Source organism: Seriola lalandi, unplaced genomic scaffold (assembly GCF_002814215.2).
Source record: "Seriola lalandi dorsalis isolate HSWRI2012SDOR001 ecotype SW California unplaced genomic scaffold, Sedor1 jcf7180002054937, whole genome shotgun sequence".
Lineage (NCBI taxonomy): Eukaryota > Metazoa > Chordata > Actinopteri > Carangiformes > Carangidae > Seriola > Seriola lalandi.
In genome coordinates this window covers 1,107,693-1,126,661 of record NW_019525489.1, presented here as the reverse complement: position 1 = coordinate 1,126,661, position 18,969 = coordinate 1,107,693, and the positions used below count along the sequence as shown (strand labels likewise).

Below are 18,969 nucleotides of genomic sequence, written 5' to 3'. Positions count from 1 at the left end.
AAAACTGTAATTAAAAATTAAACTGATTCTCTGCATGCACATTTCATTTAGTTTCTTAAATATATCTTAATATAACTTTGCCATGATCAGCACGGTCACTAAACCTCCAAGGTTCTGCAGCAGTAGCATCCTTTTCTATCCTCATGCTGCCCCCTCCTGGAAGAAGTCAGTAATTACAATCCTCAGTAAATTACACTCAGTTGTAGTGGTAGTTCAAAAACAAGGACATTAGGGGGGTCAGGGTCATATATGGACTTTTTACCACACATCTCCCACTTTCTACACATTGTGAATATAGTAAAAGATTAGCTTTAACTTGATTAACCTTGTAAAATACACTGTCCCACCATTTGGCCGTTTGTGTTTCAATAGTCACACAAACTTGATAAATTCTACATTGTATAAATGTGTTAATTTTACTTTTTTCACCATGCTTGTAGTCATGTCCAGTGTTTATTTACAAGTACATTAAAGAACATTGATGTTATATACGAGGCTGCTAAGCTGGTGTCAGTTGATACATCTCTATCTCTACACCATACAACTTTTTCAGTCCAGTATTGTTATAAATAGCCATTGGGTCGAGAGAGAGTCTGCAGCTGAATGAAGCCCTGACTCTTTGTTTGTAAAGACACCAAAACACATTGTAGCTGCACTAACAATACCTCACATCATCTGTTTAACCAGTTATCTTCCAAAATATGAATAATACACAAATAAACAAAAAAAATTGACCTGAAATGAGATGTACATTGCCAAGCATGTTTCTAAAGTCTAAATGTTCTGTTTTAACCATCTGGGTTTTTGGTGACCTGAGGCTTCGAGACGTGATGATACTTCACAAATGACTGTAGACTAACGCTTCTCTGTCTTTTCTGTTTATTTCTCTCTGTCTGCTGTCTGGCTGATGACCTCTAACTGTGCAGTGTTTGGTCATTGCAAATCATCACTCATAATGTCACCGGTCCTAGAAGTTCAAAGGTCAAACTCTGGCCTTGCAGGAAACCTGGAACTGTCTGGATCACAGACACTAACTTCTCATCTGGAGGGCAATCAGGGGTAACCAGACATGAGTTTGTCTGAGACCTGGAGGCAGAAACACACACAGCCGAGTGGATCAAGCCCCAAATATAGAGTTCAAGGGATTGTTCTCAAAGACTGAAGCCGTGATTTTATTTAATTAACAAATTTTGTCTGTGTGTTCCTTAATTTTGTTGCCTTTTGTGCATGGAAATATGTCAGATGTTGAGAGTGTTTCAGTGATGAATTTTACATTTTAAGTGACAGTTGGGACTAGAGGGATTTTATTATTTGATGTCAGTAGGCTTCCAGCATTTCTAATATCATTAATAATTATTACACAAAAACAGAATCAAATGTGCCACTTCACAATTGTTTATTTTTGACACCAGTATCACTTACACACTCAGTGTCCCCTTTATTAGGTACACCTGCATAGTCTAATCTGCTGTTCTACCATTGACCCTACATTTATGATGCCACCAAAAATCAAATGTTATGAACTTAAAGATAGATGACAGCTGAATGAGCTTCCTTGCTTAAACCAGAGGTTTTTTTGCTGGTGGAAAAAACAACAACAGAAAGCACAATGTGTTGAGTTGAATGACTTTTATTTTGTAGGCACTTTCCATTCACACAAAGAAAACAACAGTGGAAAAACTAAGGAATAAGCACATCCTCTTCATCATTATGTTCATGTGTTTTTGTTTTTTGTACAGAAGAAAAATCAAGATCTGGATTTTTAAAGGTATGCCAACACTGTTTCACATTTCTCAGAAGCTTCTAAAGAAAAAAAAGCTAAAAAATGCAAGCAGTTTGACCCCGAACCCAGTTCAAGTGGAGTCCCACCCTCTGAAGGCAGCCACACAGCTGTAAAACCCATACCCAACCTCTCTGAGTCTGTGGGTATTTGTAAATGCACAATGATACAAGGACAAGTAGACTGTTCTTGTGGAACAAAGTGCGGAAGATGGAAAAGGAAAATGTAAATAAATAAGGTTAAGCCTCTGTTTCAAGAAGCATCCACTCTGCTGAAGTGTCGCTGAGCCTGGTGCTAAATCCCTGGAAGATCTGGGAGCTTTAACCCTGCCCATTGATCTTCTTCTGGAAATTCATTAAGAGTTGTAATATTATCATCAATACTTTTATTCATTCCTGCAATGCAGAAACAGATATGCAGATCAGGCTGAGTAGCGGGTGTGACGTGTTATATGCAGAGCTCCCTTCCTGGGATATTTATTTTTGTGCAGTTGACATTTCTTAATCCTTTAATAGACTGGGTCCTCTGGACTCCAATCAGCAGCATGCAACGATGTACCAGTAGGAAGCAAATAGAGAGTAAAGGAATAATCTGGGAGGGACAATGAAATGAATATAAGCAGTTTTTACCTCTTATGTACTACAGAGAGGGAATGAGAGAAGGAAGAGAGAGAATGTACAAGATATGAATGAGATATTACAGAGACAGAGAGGTTATTTTCAGTCCTTCAGGAGCTCTTGCCTTCAAAGTAGTTCTGTTCGATACGTCTGCAGAACGACAACAGGTTGCTGTAGCTCTTGATCCTCTCTGCCAGCTCAGTGCTGGTCAGTCTGGTTGTCAGTATAGTGAAAAGATGACCAAACACCAACGCATCCAGCTCTGTAGGCCTACAACACACACAGATACACACACTCAGTGTATATTCCTGCTGAAATCAACCATGTCATTAATGATTTTTACTTTAATTTTAGTTACACTGTGATGCAAAGTCTCATTTTTTGACCTTAAGGGCAAGTAAAGATTAGATTAGACCATATGCACCATAGCATCTCTGCCTAAACTGAGACTCTTCTTTACCCCAAACAATTCTTTCATCCACTTCTTTCACTCAGCTTCATATGAAAAAAATCAGAGCTGACTGGTTAAAAGACCTGACATCAAGATACACAGCTTTACAAACTTTCATCATTTGTTTAAAGGCCTTAAGACACACTATATATTCTCAGGAGGTAGAGAAAGATCTTTCGGATGATTAAGAAGCTATTACAGTATTACACCACAAGGTGGTGCTAAAGAAGACGCTGTCAGATGCTTCCAAACATTTTGTCCATTCTGGCTTGGGCTTCTTTAAGGTCAGCTACATAAAACAATCTACCATACACACACCCACACCCACACCCACACCCCCACACCCACACCCACACCCACACCCACACACACACACACACACACACACACACACACACAGGTACCTACTGTTTATTAAAGAAGTATGGTTGTGTTCCCAGCCTCTGGGACAGAGCCTGGCAGCACTGACTCACATCTTCATAAACCTGAAACACACAACAAAGTGGACAAGAAAATTGTTGTGTTTTTCACGTCAACATTTTGTGAGACAACAAAAACATAAACACCATCTGGGGAAACCTGAAAAGAATCGTAAAACGTCCCAGGTGGTAGCTAACCTGCTCCAGGGTTTTCCCTCCCCAGCCGATGGCATTCATCTTCCTGCGCACCTCCCACTGCTTCTGATAGGCGAGGATGTTACTCAGAGGCCACGAGTAAGGACTGCTGTACCTGGGGCGAGAAATCTGCACAGAACACATACATGTGATTTAGAGGCAATGAATTATCAATGTAAAAATAATAATAAAAAATCCAAAGAGTATACAATAAAGTATACACACCTCGGCAGCTGTAGCATCATCACACCACTGGATGTACAGCTGTGAAGAGGAGAGGAGACAACTGTGCTGAGGTTCACGTACCAGTATTATTGTTTCAGCTGTGTGCCTGTGTGTGTTTGTGTGTGTGTGTGTGTGTGTGTGTGTGTGTGTGTGTGTCGGTGTGTGTGTGTACCTCAGCAGTAAGCAGCATGTTGTTGACCAGCTCCATGTATGCTTTCATTTCAGCTCTTTGAACATCATCTAAACCATCACTCAGAGAATGACCCTGAAAACCCAAAAACACAAAGGGAGAAAATTTGTTTTCCTCAAAGCTTGAAAGAATCCTATTTTTCTAAACAAACAAATAAATAAATAAATAAATAAACACAAGACCAGTGAGTTCCAAAATGAGTAATAAGCCCAGAAAATTAGACCTACATGAGAAATTTGATTAAAATGTCTCTGAACAATAAGCGGGCAGTGATAAATTCAATAATAACACCAATGTCAGTTCATGTTACTCACCTTAGCTTTGGTGAATTGTACTATTGGCCCAAGTTCTGACACCACTTGGTTCCCTACATGAATAAAGGGAATCTTACCTACAGCGAGCCATTAAAAAAACAGAGAGAAAGACACAGGTCATTCAAAATCATTAGACTCACTTTTTGAAACACATATAAGCAAAAAACGTCCTTGAGTTGCATTCAGTCAAAAATACTTCCTGTTTCATCTAGATCTAGACAAAACTGCTTACAAAGTTAATATTGTTAATTTTGCAGTGAGATAGACAAAGATTGAGAAGTGCATAGAAGTGTTAACACTCAATTTCCAATAAAAGCTTAACATTAATCAATTTCCAATCCAGTGACAGTATCCAAATACTGATATTTTGGTCGATATGAACATGTTACAACTGGATTTATATTTATTTGGACCCAATCAGATTATATGTGAATACAAGATACTAGGACTGAAAACAGTCAGCATTAATTTCTCAGCGGGATAGGTCGCACCACAAAGACACTGTGTTCATTGCATCACAATAAAGGAACACGACAGAGGAGAGCAGCATGTGTACTAACCAGAGGGTGACATGTATTCAGCATTTGCTTTGCAAACCACCTGCACTGGTAAACTGCACATCCTGAGGTAGGCCTGCACAGGAGAGACACGAGACAAGAGGCAAGTCAATCGACGGGAAATTAAATGATGATCATGTTGATGATCCATTAATCAAGTAAGTTATCTATCGAATAACATACAAAGTCAAAGAGAGGTATCACGCATGCAGACACCAACATCCACAACAAGATACAAGCCGACACACATAGGGCTGTGCAAAAGTTTTAGGTGCTTTGAATGTTTAGATTCTTATCCATCTCACAGTAGCTGATCGATCTAAAATTCATCCTGCGATATTCAGTATAGTATGAGGGAGTCAGTGTGTGATTACATGAAGAGACAGAAAACACTGAGACAGACTTAATCCACCGAAGAACTGTGGCAAGTTCTCCAAGATGCTTGGAAGAACCTACCTGCCAAGTTCCTTGAAAAACTGTAGAACTGGTGCTGTTTTAAAGGCAAAGGGTGGTCACAGCCAATATTGATTTGATTTAGGTTTTTTCTGTTTACTGCACTTTGTATGAAGTTAATTGATACACAAAAGATACTCGTGGCGTTATTTTTGAAAGTGCCCTCACTGTACTGTTAGTGGCCTTAAACTTTTACACACTACTGTGTATGCTGATATATCTACACACACGAACAGAACTTCACCTGGACAGCAAGAGATGAGGCGCAGTCGGACAGCAGAATCTGATCCTCTGGGAAAAATAACAGAAATGTGAAGTGAACAACCACATTAACAGTAACCATTCATACTGTTTCTCCAGGTCAGACAAACACTGACTTACCCTTCAGCGGTTGGTACAAGGTTGCACTTTCAGGCCAAGGCTCAGCAGCTGTCGATGTCAAAAACAGACACACATACAGAAAGTGTTACGGTTACAGTTTAACCTTTCAAGTTTAACAACTGACATTCTGCTAATTTAACTGTAAATTAGTGTACTCATTGATTAATGATTAATCAATTGATTCATTAATCAATGAGTTTCAGATATTCAGGGCAAATTAAGCTGCTTAATGGACAAATATTGAACATGTAATTATAAACCCATCACAGTAGATGTTAAGCTCTCGGCAACAGGTAAGGGGGGGGGGGGGGGTCCAGGTCGATGTCAGGTGTGGATGCAGAAAAGACATCACCACATATACTCATGGAGCGCGGGAAAAAAAACCCTTAACTTCTATATAAGCCGTGTAAAATCCAAGATGGCTCACAGAGGAGTGTTGCTCATCTTGGACCTGGCGTCGTTGGTTCAATTTAATATGATTTACTGACTTTTCACTGGATTAAATCGTGTATTTCTAACTAGAAACACGCCTGTCATCGACGTGAACCCCCCTGAACTGCTGCTGCTTTAATCCTCCGTCCTCCCAGGGTTTGTATTTTAAACGAGAATCTTTATTATTAGCATAATTTACCTAATGGGCGCTACACTCGGTTAGCCATCTAGGACAAACGTTAGCTAGGTGGCTAACGATAGCTAAATAAACAACGACAGAAGCGCAGGGCGACGTTAGCATGTTACCTGCCATCTGCGACACGAAGGCATCTGCCGCAAGAGACATTGTGCTGCTGTTATATCCTTATTGATAGATAATAAATATGATGAGATGTGGGGTCAATTCCACTCTATGCAAGTTTAAGGGCAAGGGTTTATTCTGCAGTCACCGACGGGTCCGCCAGCGATTTATGTCCCGAGCGGAAACTGTTATTCGATTTTTAGTTCCGGACCTGGCGACTGCTGCAGATGCTCTTTACTGCAAGATTATCCATCTTCCTCGATTCTGTTTTAATATCAGCGTTTTACTGGAGGTGTTGTGCGGATTTTACTACAGCCTGCTACGTGCTGGTAGTTTATACAAAGGGTGGACAAAATAACAGAAACACCTCATGAGCTAGTCCTGTAAAACGCCTCCAGTCCTTCCGCCCTTTTACACAGTCTAAACAACAGGACCTTGAGCTTTGCAAACGTTTATATGTATTGCTAATCTGTTTGCGTAATTTGTCGCCATAATACATGTTATTGTTTATATGTATGTACACGTATATGTTATTATCACGTCCATAGACTAATCCAGTGTTATTCTAATCTTATTAATCACAGGTTTTGTTTATTATTTATCCAGAAGACTATAATTTATCATAAATATTGCCATGTAGGCTGTTTTCCCTGAATGAGAACATTTCTATTTGATCTGACTCGTGTGGAAGTTTATCATGTCTTAATTTACATGTACCTTTTTTTCTCTCTTTCAGGCTGCACTACTGAGCGTAACCACACGGGGGCATCCCTGCTTCACCACCATCAGACTGAGAAACGACAGGTTGGTGTTACACGCAGTTGTCTACATGCACAACGTTCACCAAGCGCAGACAGAAACAGCTCGAACACGATACAACAAGGAAAACAATGTTTTTTCATTGTATACAATAGAGATAATTAAGACTGTGTAATTAAACGGCATTTGTTAGAATATATATAGTCCGTAGTTCATTTTGTAGGCTGCTATTCTTGTCCATTTGAGTTTGGACAAAATGTATTGTCCGTGGGCATATGTGGACATATTTATTGTTTGTGTTAACTGAAAAATAGGGACCGGATATCTAATCTAGTGCACAGAACAGAATCAGAGTATTAAATTCCAGATTTACAGCTCCATAGTGTTTTAGTGGTTTGCTGTAGGTTAGGCTATTTGCCACAGCAGAGCAAAACAAGTAAAGTCTGTCCCTCCATTCCTGAGTGAATATTTGGGCTTTTGCTGGCCTGACTGACCAGCTTTGCGGTTGATCCCCAACATATGATAGATACTCCAGGTCAGTCCTGTTGTGCCTTTTTGACCGCGTCTCGACCGGAAGCCACCAATTAATGGTTCTCGGCGTTCACTTCCCTTACGTCCTAACACACACACACACACACACACACACACACACACACACACATTGTAGACAGAAAGTAGCCTGTGCGCTGTGCGTAAAGTGTGCGTAAAAGCGCATAGAAGTCATAAGATCCCAGGCAATATAATCTTCCAAATGGCTCTGAATAATTTTTGAAGGTTGATAGTCAGTGTGTAATGCAGCCTACATTGTAAACGAGAGTAACATGTCGGGTAATATCGAAGTCTGATATCATATTTTAGCATTTTTACATTCTGGCGACATTGGAAACTTTACGTTTCCCCTGTTTTCACTTAACAGCCGCTCCTATAAATAATGAGATGGTGCCTCCAACACCGGGTCCTCCAGGCTACTGTTTCTCTGTCTCGCCTTCAGACAGTGTGTACGAAAACTGTCGCACCAATGATGAAATGTTGAGGATCACAGTTTATCTGCTGAATAATTCTGTGCACTTTTGAAATCCTGCCACGGGAGAGGATCGTCACATTTAACAAGCGTCTCCGTTGAGACATCACGGACTGGATATTTTTCTTGGCTGACCTCATGGGTCACGCGCCGTTAAATGACTGTAACAAAGATCGTGTATGATACAGAGGATGACTCCATTTAAGTTTGTTATATTCATTACTGTCCTTCACACACTATATTAATAGCTATTTCATTCATAAACCGTGCGTGGAGTAATTTTTACGTCACTTCCGTTGATCCTCTCACCAACCCCTCACCCTCCACCTAGGGAAAAGACACCCGTCCTCCGCTTCAATACGGTCAAAGTGTGTGTGTGTGTGTGTGTGTGTGTGTGTGTGTGTGTGTGTGTCAGATAGATAAGGAAAACATTTTCTTCGCTCTGCAATTTCAAACATTTTTAATTTTTATCAAAACATTTTCACATAAAAAATTTTTTTAACACGAAGAGTTTTACTGTTTTTTTCCAAAAATGAACACATACAAAAAAAAAACACAGATGATGCTACGAAGAATAAAATGTGCTTCTAAATAATACAAATAAAAATAAGTACTGGCGTAGGCTAAAATAGAAATCAATAGCATATTAAACTGGAATCAAAGAGAGAACATAGACTTTGATAATGCAACATTTTTGCTGTTTCAGAGAGGATTATTTTAAACCTCTCGGTGCTTGAATCAAACAAACCTTTCAGAAAGTTCTTTTCGTTAAAACCCTGTAACCCTGAGAAAATGTGTTGGATTTACAGCCACTTTCGTACATTAGAAAAGCTTTACATACAATTCGGCTGTTTTTATTTATTTATTTCCCTTGCGCAAGAATGTATGCCTTCTCCCGTAAATTGAAGTGTATTCACCTTATGAAGATTTAAAAAGAAAAAAAAAAAGAAAATCCTGCATATGGCTTCTCCTACTAAATATGCATTGTTTTTGGATGCTCCTCTATGTACAAAATAAAAGTTCGAACATTATTTGTCCAACCATTCTGCACGACAGCCGCAGAGCAATTTGTTGTTTCATGTGTCTGTTACTTTATTTTCCCCTTTTACGCTCCAGTCTGTGGAAACAACATTTTGGTAATGTGCATATTCATAAGTTAAGCTGTTTCATCTTTTAGGTAGCTATTATAAAACCCTGTATTATGTTTACCCTGTAGAAATAAAACCCTGTTTTCTCCAAAAGACACAATCTGTCCGCGAGTTTGGCAAGACTGCAATAAATTACAGGCACCACGCTTTAGCGCCTTTTAATACTGGATGTATAAACGTGAAACAATTCCCCAATTGCACCAGAGATGTCAGACCTTCTATAGCCTTGTAGCAGAAGTCTTAGTAGAGCTGCAACGATTAGCCGATTAATTGATTAGTTGATAAACAGAAAAACAATTGGTTATTTTATTTATTTTAGTAGCCTCATCAATTAATTGTTTATATGCCAAATTGCCAAATTGCAGTTTTCATCCTCTCAGATGTGATGATTTCCTGCTTTTATCTGTTTTCATATCACATTAAAGTGAATATCTTTGGGGTTTGGACAAAAAACTGAGGTGGATACATTTCACCATTTTCTGATTAATTGAGAAAATAATCAGCACAGTAATTGATAATGAAATAATCACTAATTGCAGCCCTAAATGTGAGACTCAAAGACTTTTGTTAATGAATGAAATATCAGACCAAAACTGGATGTAACCTGTGTACAATAGACAGATTTCAAAACAATTGTAATATGAGGCAGACATTTTAAAGTATTTATAAAACCTTTTGCTGGTGTGTGGATGGATGATTTTAAAGCAGTTAAGAATTGTTTCAGGACCGCAGTTACCCTGGATCAATTTAGCAACATCAGTTTTGGAGAGTGAAGGTGCTAACATGGCCTCTGACGGCCAACCTGTGTCTCCCACCGTCACACAGTGATCACCGTCTTCACAGTACTGTCGCTCGCGCTGCTGCTGACGCTGCTGCCGCTGCTGCCGCTGTTGTCGTTGTTGTTGTTGTCCGTTGCCTTCTTGTTTTTGCTCCTTCCTTTGGTGTTAGGCAGCTTATTGTCTTTCTTCCAGCGCATGCGCCGGTTCTGGAACCACACCTTCACCTGTCGCTCGGACAGGCAGAGCGTGTGGGCCACCTCGACGCGGCGGCGGCGCGTGAGGTAGCGGCTGAAGTGGAACTCCTTCTCGAGCTCGAGGACCTGCTGGCGCGTGTAGGCTGTCCGCAACCGCTTTGGCTCCGGTCCCACGTGGTTTGGATTAACTATATAAAAAAAAAATAATAATAATGAAAGAACGAGAAAAATAATTAAATCCAGAGAATGCATCTGATTATACTGCTTTAATTTAATTTAATTTTGTTTTATTTTGTATCATGAATATTAGTGTTGTTAGGGTATATAACAATAGCATATTCACTAAATTAACCATGGCCCTATCTATAACTGAATCTTACTGAAACATTATCGCAGTTATTATCGCGTGGTGATTTCCAGTATTAATCCGTAGCTACTTGTGGTTGACCGGGAGGAGATCCAAGACACAATTTTTACTTTTAACTTGCAGCTTTTTGTTCAACCGCATACACACACACACACACACACACACACACACACACACACACACACGCTGTGGCAGGGCCATAAAACTTTATAGTGGTTGTAATTCTCCCTGACTCTCACTGAGATCATAAATAACTCGACAACAAAAAGCAGTGCTCACAAATGGACAAAACACTAGAAGGAAAGAAGGAAAGAAAGAAAGAAAGAAAGACAGAAAGAATGAAAGGGAAAGAGAGAAAGAAAGAGAGAGTGCATCTGGCAGATAAAAACATAAACAAGGGAATACGACACACTGAAATGATGGAGAAATAAAATGGAGAGAGTGTGGAGCAGAGATAGAAAGATGTAAATCTTCAGGGTCTCTCACCATGAGCGACGTGCACTTTCTTCATCCACGGGTAGACAACAATAGGCGGCTTGTCTTTGCCCTGGTGGGCCGTTTTCCTCTGCACCTGAGCCGGCTTTGGACAGGTCATCCAGGCCTGGCACTGCAGGTCACCCACGGGGAATCTCTCTTTAGCGGGGACGTCTGTCTCTCTGTAGCCGGGGAAGGGCGCACTTTGTTGCTGCGAGTGGTCCTCTCCATCCTCCCGGTGATGCCCCTGCAAAGAGTGTTGATAGCCGGTTTGTTGTGGTGTGTATGGAGGCGGAGGAGGCTGCATGGGCTGGTAGCCCCCTCCATAACTACCACTGTCCTGAGGGTTGTTATAATACCCCCCTTGGTCACTAAAATTACTGTAATCTTCTTCACAAGGCGGGAACTGCGGCTCAGCATATTTACAGCTCACCACGTAGGACTCCATGATTGATTTATAGCGAGGCTGGTAGGAGAATACTAATTTTTCTTTCTCTCCCCTCTCTCTGTCTCTTTTTCCCCCTCTGGCATCAAGCCATCCTGCGGCTGTCAAATAGACGGACGGCCGCGCGGGCCACGTGACCCTGCGGCCAGCCAATGAGAGGCAGCACTTCGCGTTGTTTATGTCCGACGTAATGGGATAATTTGAAGGAAAAAAATGTTCATTATGGGACTAATGAAGATTTGGTGGTGGAGGAAAATGGTTAAGAGGAGATGTTTGTGGACTTTGAAAAATAACTTTAAGAATCCTAAAGACTGCTGACATGTGGAGAGTGATGAAGAGAACAATTATCTATCTATCTATCTATCTATCTATCTATCTATCTATCTATCTATCTATCTATCTTCATCTGCACACTCCCCACCCCCCTCCCTCTCACCTATTGAACATGCTCGGACTGTAGATTTATGACTTTTAGCTGACTGACTTTTACCCCCACACAGATGGCCGGAGCTGAAAAATTCATCTCGCCCATATTGAGGGACGGCGGGGCCATATTTGGCCTTGTGGCGAGTCAAAGGACGGACAACAAAACGTGGCCGGTCAGAAAGGCCTCCAATAAAAGAATGGGATAAAAGGTTCCCAGACAGTGACTAGTAGTTGGCTTTGTTAGGCTGGGGTCAGCCCGGGGTGTCCCGTTCACCACCACCACCTCGGCTTTTAAAGGAGGGGGGGTCGCATTGCTTGGCTTAAAAAATGATGCTGAACGAGAATAAAATGCGACAGGGTGAATTATGCTGGATGCAAAATCGAAAACGCTGAAAGAGATAAGTGGGAATATGCTAAATTGAAGCCCTCACACGAAGACAAAGTCATATAACTTAATGAGGATGCTGCGAATTGCGTGCGCACTGCATGCGTTGGGTAATATCTTGTCTGAACTAAACTCGTTTCTATCCAAAATGCAAAATCACAAATGCCACGTTTAAAAAATAAATAACTAAATAACTAAATAGTCACCTTTGCACTGAGAAGTGCACCATAAATCTGTGTTACATCCTCCAGGATTTCATGAGGATTTCCTGTGTGGCTGCAGCTGCTCTCTGAGGATGCTGAAGGTCTGAGGCTGAGCCAAGACCTCTTAATAACTGCTGTGATGTAGACCCGCCATTACCTCTGCCTTATATAGCCTGTAATAATCCTCTAATAAAGAGAGGAGGAAGAAAGTGTTTTTGCTTGGCTGGGGTATTAAAGCAGCTCATGCGGAGGGTCTAATGGGTCTGAAGGTTTTGACATGGCTGACAGAGTACAAGTGAACTGGGGATTATATGGGCTTAATCTATCTGATCTAATGAGTCATTTGTTCAGAGGAGCTCATAATAAATGACTGAAAATCACCGATAGGCCACAGTGTAGGTAATAAAGTGGCTAAATCTCACACGATTTGTCAGATTAATCAATTTTTATCTTTGTCTCATAGGGCAGTGGTGAAATAATGTCGTTCAGCTACAAAGACAAAGCATTTTAGTTTTTTATATTTAAAGAAAACAACATTTCCATTAAGGAGGCTGTTCAGCCATTTATAGATTATACTGAAAACTTTAATTTCTGTCAGACAATTGGTGACATGAAGGTATCAGCGGAGATGAAGCTACAGATGTTCTTTTTTTAACAAAAGAATTACAGCCACACTTGCATCTGAATGGGCTGCAGAGGTGATTGTAATTTAGGCAGCAATTCATTTAACACATTGTGATTAAGATCTTCAGGTTTGCATGTACACTACAGATCAAGGTATTGTTCTGTTGTCTGTAGCCTAGCTGTGATGTAACCACATTGCTGTTCTGATTTCTTAATTAAGGCTTAACTGAGAAAACCTTAATGACACCGGGGAGTCAGATCCAGTGGAGTAATCATATTGTACAGTGTCTAGCTCAGTGTGATGGTCGGTTTGGACACACACAGCACAGCGTGACACGATGATGTCACTTCCTCATCAAATAAGTAGAGCTTCTCTGCGTAACACAAATGCCAGTCAGGTACAGCTTGTAATGTAGGAAAGTGTCGAACTGTAGGAGAGCTGGAGACGTACATTTTCCTTTTGGCAAAAGCAAAAGCTCTGTAAACGGCACTCAGTTTTTCCTTCCCCCTCCATGGATGTTGATAGATGGTTAGTCATCGCCCATAGACTCCCCTAGAACCCAATCTGTGACTGAGGCAGCTCCACACACATTCGGTTCTACAGGGTATATATAGGCGAAGCCTCACGTCACGGCTGGCCGCTGATGACTTCTTTTTGTTGTTGACGTAGATTTTTACACCCGCATGTTTTCACTGAAGACGTTTTACCTTCCAGCGCTCTATAATTACAGAGTCCAACATCACCATTCAACCCATCCCTCCATTTTTAACAACTGTATGTTTCCGATGGTCAACGTGTGATGCATCAGTGTCATTGTGTAATTTATTGAAACCATTAATGGTGCTGTAGCATGTAGCTTTTTGACATCAATAACTCATTATGGGCGTACCACATTAATTTTGATACATATGTGTAATTAGTGTAAGAAAGTGAGTCCATCATCTAGAAGACTGGCAGCCTCAGCAGTGCACTGTGGACAGGGTGGATGTGTAGTTGGTAAATCTGCATGAAATCGGTCTTGTAGCACAGCGGGAGAGGGATTTACAGAACAAAGTAGCAGGAGGAGAAGCTGCTCCTCAGCTGGAAAGGGAACTAAAAGTTAGGTGTACTTGGACAAATAGATGCCATCAAAATGATAACGATAAACACCAGTGGATGAGCGGCGTTAAACAGAGTCAGCCTTGTCCCAGCCACAGTCTCATTTGTTACTATACCAAGGTGTCAGAAATATCTGAAATCATGCGTTGATGTTTGAACACACTCAATGATAATAAGTCATTCACAGCAACGCTGCATGAGCATTTTTAATCAGTATGTGTGACCTTTGTTGATGTAGCGTTGTCAGTTAGTGCCAAGCTCTTCACTGTTCCTGGCCACTTTATTAGACACACCTATACAATGTACTGATGTCCAGTGCAACGGCTCGGCAACATATTCTACTTTTACAAAGCTTATGATGAGTGGAGTTTATTCAACTGTATTATTAAGGTCGTAGTGAGAAAATCAGGTTTAACACCACTGCAAACTACAACCTCCAAAATAAACATAGTTAGAATAATCCCTCTTTGACAGTGTCAATCAAACAGAATTATCTTTGTAAAGGAGGAGTTTGAGCTGTAGTATTGGATTGGATTAGATTTACAGGAGTGTATATTCTTATACTTGATAGAGTAAATGTCATAAGTATAATTTTAAAAACTGCTAAAAAAAGAAAAGTTTACATCAAGCCTTGTATATTTTGTTATTTTACACATTTGATAACAGCCAAGAAACAATATATGTTAGAGGCCACTGCTTTCACACATTCACCAGCCAGCTATAGACTGTGTGGACAGAGCAGGACTCCCTAATGACAACTGGTCACCTGCCAAAGTCGCTGGTAAACAAGCTACCAGCCGCAGTGCAAACGTGAGCAGCATCTGAATGGCGGGTAGTGGTGATTTCCGAGCTCGGCCTGGACCTCAGATGGGACTCGAATGAGGATCACAGCGCTTGAATGAACATGGCCCTGAGGGCAAGAGTAAATTTCTTATTTAGACCCTGCTGAAATAGATTTATGATGGTTCCACAGCCGCTATAGATGTTTATAATTTAACATCTGCCGTCAGCTGGCCGGTGGACGCACCACAGGATTCGTCCTATCCACGACTGTTTAAATTCTAATCAGGCAATCTGCACTGAAAGGCACTTTTACCAGCGATATCAGGGATAGCGTAGCTTTGTTGTTGTCATTTTTATTGTCTCTATGTGCACTGGATTTGTTTGGGTACATATTAAATGGAAGGTAAACATCCTACTCCAAACACCAATGCCCATGCTTTATGTTATCTTTGTCTTTTTTCCTTTCCTACACTTTATTCACGCATGGTAAGGTGTTATTAAGAATAATGGTGGCATTTATTTGCAACACATGCAGAAGTAACATAAGGGGTGTGTATTAACTGTAAATCTTCACCAAGATACCAAAGAGATTTTTTGTTTCCATTTCTTTGCCCTGGGCAGTTTTTCTGTGCTCTGGCAGAGACTCATTTCTGCTGTTTACGTTTTAGTAAGTTCCCATGGCCATTTGAGTGAGCGGCTGCTGAAAACTCTGCTGAGCCATTTGTTGCAGAGGCAGAAAGCTTAGGTTGCACCGAGTGAGAAGAACAGCGAAAATTTATGTGAAGAAAGATTGGTTTCACATTGAACAGTGGGGAAGGTAAACACACACAAAGGTGTTTTTAAAGCTGAGCTAAACATTGATTCTCAGTTCAGATTAATCTGGTTGAGTAATGAAACTGCACCTTTCTGCAGATGTGGAAAATACAAATGATCAGAAATCTATTCAGTTTAGGACTATTAATCCACGCCTGGAGTAAAAAAGGACTTTGACCTAAAACTTTCATTTTTCACAATTATTCCAGCCTAAATTCTTCTGCTAAATAGAGGGTTTGAAGACTGGAGTCATTAGCTCACACCTTCTGAATGGGGCTCCCCAGCTCTGAACTTTGGTGGACTCCTTTTAGAGGCAACAACAACAACGGAGAGATGTTTCGGTTTTTGAAAGAGCATTCTTCTTTAAGAATGTAACCTAGCTGCTGTCAGGTCGCCAGAGGGTCAATCAGAATCGTTGACCGCTGGTTCACCGTTTCATTAGTCCTCGCGCTGGACAGGGCAACGCAGGGGCTCGAGCTGGGGACCATGCAGAGTTCACGCGGCCTGCGGGAGTCGCGAGCCCATTGTTCCACTGGTTTCTCCCTCTGCTAGATTATTGTTGTGCAAAGGCAAACGCGAGTCCGAAATTAAAGGGTTAAAGAGTGAGAACACGAGGCCATTTTCATATTGAAATATAATTTACTCCTTTAATTTTAACAGATGGGATTTGGTGTTTTTGAGCTTCATCCTTGATTAACTTTATGTAGCAGCGTCTCTCATATATCAACTTTCAATTATTGGTCGAGTATTGATTAACGTCAGCTGGTATGTTGCCGACTTACCAGGACGAATATTGCTCCTCTTAATCAGATGTTTTGCAGATTTCCATCAGTCAAATATCCTCTGATGAATCTAGCTGTACGTCATTATTTTTACTTTGTTTTTTTTGTTTTTGTTTTTTTGAATTAATTATTTTGCATGTAGACCAGACTGTCTAGGTCTGATTACATCACTCAGCTCTGCAGCTCATCACCACAAACATCGGCAGCTATTCACACACACTCTTAGATAAGTTCTCCTCTCATACACAGTTGGGTTTGTGATATAAAGCCATTCAGATGTGTCTTTTCTTTCTGGGGTCGTTTCACTTTTTCATCTTAGACAGGCTGACCGCCGGCTCACCCCTCCGCCCCCGGCCCTGTGCCGGGTCAAAGCCGAGCTGAGAGCTGCTTTAACCCGGTTTAGACATTAACTGCGACCTCCAGCCCTGCATGGGAACCCGCGTGCACCGTCTCGCACTGACCAGTGCCAACACGGAGAAGCCGCAAATTCTGACTGTAAATTACAGGCAGATGAAATGCTGAGGTCTATTTAAATTAAATTTAACACTAACACATTACAATTTTACAATTGATTACGACTACAATTGCGGCACAAACCCTTTGGATATCATCTTATTATCTATGCATGAGCGAACTGTGATTACAGATTAATCGGATCCATTTAATGGCTCTGAAACTACAAAGGAATTAACAAAATCACATTATTATTATTATTATTATTATTATTATGAAAACCAAAAGCTGTTATATAGACTAAAATAATTAAAATTATAGGTTATTTTAAATAGGTCAAATTATGATCATCATTGATATTTGTTTATTTGTTTATTTATTTAGTCTCTGAAATATTGCAGATTACAAACAAATATTTAAAAGAGATAAAATATTGCACAAGTGTTGAACGACACAAAGCATATAGGCTACTTAACGAATATCAGCAGCTGTATAATCGTGAATAAGTCTGGAGTGAAAATGTGTGGATGTCTGTGTATAATAGAGCCTGTAATGTTGCACCAGTTCTACAACCCTCCTGATTATTATCTAAATACAATAAGATGCTTTTTTTATGCCATCAGAATAAAATAAAATAGGTTGCGGTTATTAAAAAAAAATAAAAAGATAAATTGGTGGTTGCTACTAAATTTTAAAAAATGGAAGCAACCATCAGTACAACATTTAGCTCCGTTTGTGCAGAATCCAAGTAGCCCATCTCCTGCACCACAGCGCTCTACAACCCTGGACGTAACTCGTGCAAAGGTTGTTTAAAAGATGAATGTCCCTGTTGTCGCTTTGCCTATCTTGCAGTTATGGAGCAGAGTCCCCAGCTGTGACCATAATCCAAATTTTTTTCCTTGTCATTAACTGCTGGTATATTGTTGAGTCTGTTTATAGGCTGCAGAGGAGTGAGGTTCGCTGTCATCAGAGATGGCTGTAAAAATTTCACGTCTCAAGGAAGGGCCATAACTCCCGATAACTCAGACTGTGTTTACATATCCACACAGACGTCCAGCAACACGAGCAGAATGAGAAATCAGTTTGAATGCAGCACTGCAGCCTCAGTCCGACGACAGGGTTTACTGCCAAAGCTGCCTCACTGTGTTTTCTGATGGGCTACAATATCGTCAGAGCTGCATTGCATCAAAATTATTATGAAAATGATCATTATTAGCCCCTTAGTAGCGCAAGTAATCCTATACATAAGCCTGACAATCCACAACATAAGGTTTTGCCTAAAGGATATAGCTACTGTATGGTCACTTATAGGAACACACGGCTGAGATCATAAACACACACACACACACACACACACACACACACACACACACACACACACACACACACTGACTGCAGACCGCGATGTTAAAGCTATAATCCTCGACAGTCTTCGGGGTTTAAAAGTCCTTGAACAAGATTTTTTTTCCAGGATCTTAAAATAAAACTTAATTGCTTGAATAAATTGTTTTATCTTTATCTGAATAATTGTGGTGATGCAGTTTTACAAAATAATCCTATCTAATCTGGCGAGCTCAAGATAAATAAAAAAAAAACGTCAGCGACAAAAAAATAAAATAAAACAAAAAAAAAAATCTAGTGAGCCGGTGTTTTTTAGTCTTACCGCGAATGATGCCTTGAATTTCAGCAAATCAAGGCCTTGAAAGTCATTGAATTTGATGTCGAAAAAAACATGAGTACCCTTTCAGCCGCAACTATAACGTTTGGAGTTAATTAGATTATATTTTAGACTACAGGTGGATCTCTGGACCCCCTCACTCTCTCCACCAAGGACCTTTGGGGGGTCCCCGGACCACCACTTTAATTTGGGGAACACTCCCCCCCCCACCTCTGGTCCTC

The 18,969-nt window shown here is 40.5% G+C and overlaps 2 protein-coding genes across 2 annotated transcripts; both read right to left on the bottom strand.

The window, feature by feature from the left end:
* Positions 1 to 1,614: 1,614 nt before the first annotated feature.
* On the bottom strand, positions 1,615 to 6,481 carry mtx2 (metaxin 2). Its single transcript, XM_023393509.2, has 10 exons — positions 6,321 to 6,481; positions 5,583 to 5,630; positions 5,446 to 5,492; positions 4,752 to 4,824; positions 4,192 to 4,268; positions 3,860 to 3,952; positions 3,688 to 3,726; positions 3,466 to 3,591; positions 3,257 to 3,333; positions 1,615 to 2,667 (listed from the first exon to the last, which is right to left on the bottom strand). The coding sequence occupies exons 1-10, from the start codon at positions 6,358 to 6,360 to the stop codon at positions 2,508 to 2,510; spliced, it is 780 nt and encodes a 259-aa protein (XP_023249277.1). The 5' UTR covers positions 6,361 to 6,481; the 3' UTR covers positions 1,615 to 2,507.
* A 2,057-nt stretch (positions 6,482 to 8,538) lies between these two features.
* On the bottom strand, positions 8,539 to 11,566 carry LOC111644597 (homeobox protein Hox-D4b-like). Its single transcript, XM_023393510.2, has 2 exons — positions 11,070 to 11,566; positions 8,539 to 10,404 (listed from the first exon to the last, which is right to left on the bottom strand). The coding sequence occupies exons 1-2, from the start codon at positions 11,503 to 11,505 to the stop codon at positions 10,061 to 10,063; spliced, it is 780 nt and encodes a 259-aa protein (XP_023249278.1). The 5' UTR covers positions 11,506 to 11,566; the 3' UTR covers positions 8,539 to 10,060.
* Between the last annotated feature and the right edge of the window lie 7,403 nt (positions 11,567 to 18,969).